General features: G+C 64.5%; 1 protein-coding gene across 1 annotated transcript in view; it reads right to left on the bottom strand.

The window, feature by feature from the left end:
- Positions 1–285: 285 nt before the first annotated feature.
- Positions 286–1,033, bottom strand: part of ECE2 (endothelin converting enzyme 2) — a gene marked incomplete at its 5' end in the record, with an annotated part of 5,487 nt that continues 4,739 nt past the window's right edge. The window contains 3 exons of the mRNA XM_009082294.1: positions 286–462; positions 568–663; positions 745–935. Coding sequence (XP_009080542.1) covers positions 286–462; positions 568–663; positions 745–935 — 464 coding nt within the window. The remainder of the gene's footprint in view (positions 463–567; positions 664–744; positions 936–1,033) is intronic.

Here is a 1,033-nt window from a genome sequence, read left to right as displayed (position 1 = left end):
CACATCAGGGTTGGGGGGCAGAGCTGCGTTTTAGGGGTGCTACAGCCTCTCTGCCGGCCTTGCCCAGCCCCAGGCTGCGGGTGGGGGCTGCGGTGGGTGTCTGATGCAGGGCCGTGTGTGCCGGGGAGGGGGCAAAGGTGGGTGTGCGGTGTGTGCACAGGAGGGTGACCGTGACAGAGGGTGACCTCTGCTCTCTGCCCGGGCCCAGCTCCGGCAGCCAGCGAGGGCTGGGGGTGGGGGCACAGCAGAGCATCATCCCCTCTGTCCCCAGCACCCTCCCCGTCCCTACCACACCTCACAGTGCTTGCCAGGGTTCATGGGAGAGCCCAGGGGGCAGCTGAAATGTTCGACAAAGTCCCGGGAGTTGCTGAGGGTGCCGAGGACACGGTACTTGTCGGGGCTGTGAGGGTCGGTCACCAGCCCTTCGTGGGAACTCTCTGGCGTTCGAACAGAGCACCACACCTGACGGACAAGGAGCAGCGTCAGGGATAGGGACAGAACACCCCCCGAGGTAGGCTCCGAGGAGCCAGGGAGGGATGGGAAGCCCATCATCCCGCTCTGCCCTACCTGCGCGAAGCCCACGAAGAAGAGCTGGTGGTTGGTGAGCCCCAGGGCTGGCAGGTGCTTCTCCTCCCCATTCTTCTGCAGCCAGGACTTGTATGCCTATGGGAGAGCTCACCTGAAGCCTCAGGGAGGGACAGACAGGCACAGGGCTCCTTGTCCCCCCCAGACAGTGGCACTCACGTTGTAGGCTGCCTTGAGCCCACCATTGTCGGCGATGTTCTCGCCCAGTGTCTGACGGCCGTTGACCTTCTCGCTGTGGACAGTGTAGCGGCCGTACTGCTCCGTCATGCACGCTGTGCGGTTCTTGAAGGCCTCGAGGGAGGAGTTCTGCCACCATGGCCGCAGGTTGCCCTCCTTGTCATACTCCCTTCCTGTGGGACCGAGCCATGGGGTGGAGTGGGACAGGGGACACTGTCCCCCTGCAGCTTCCCTGCTACAGGGGTCCCAAAGCAGAGTGGGGTGCAGTGGG

Source organism: Acanthisitta chloris, unplaced genomic scaffold (genome assembly GCF_000695815.1).
Source record: "Acanthisitta chloris isolate BGI_N310 unplaced genomic scaffold, ASM69581v1 scaffold43679, whole genome shotgun sequence".
In the NCBI taxonomy this organism is placed as follows: Eukaryota; Metazoa; Chordata; class Aves; order Passeriformes; family Acanthisittidae; genus Acanthisitta; species Acanthisitta chloris.
This window is presented reverse-complemented; position numbering and strand designations above follow the sequence as displayed.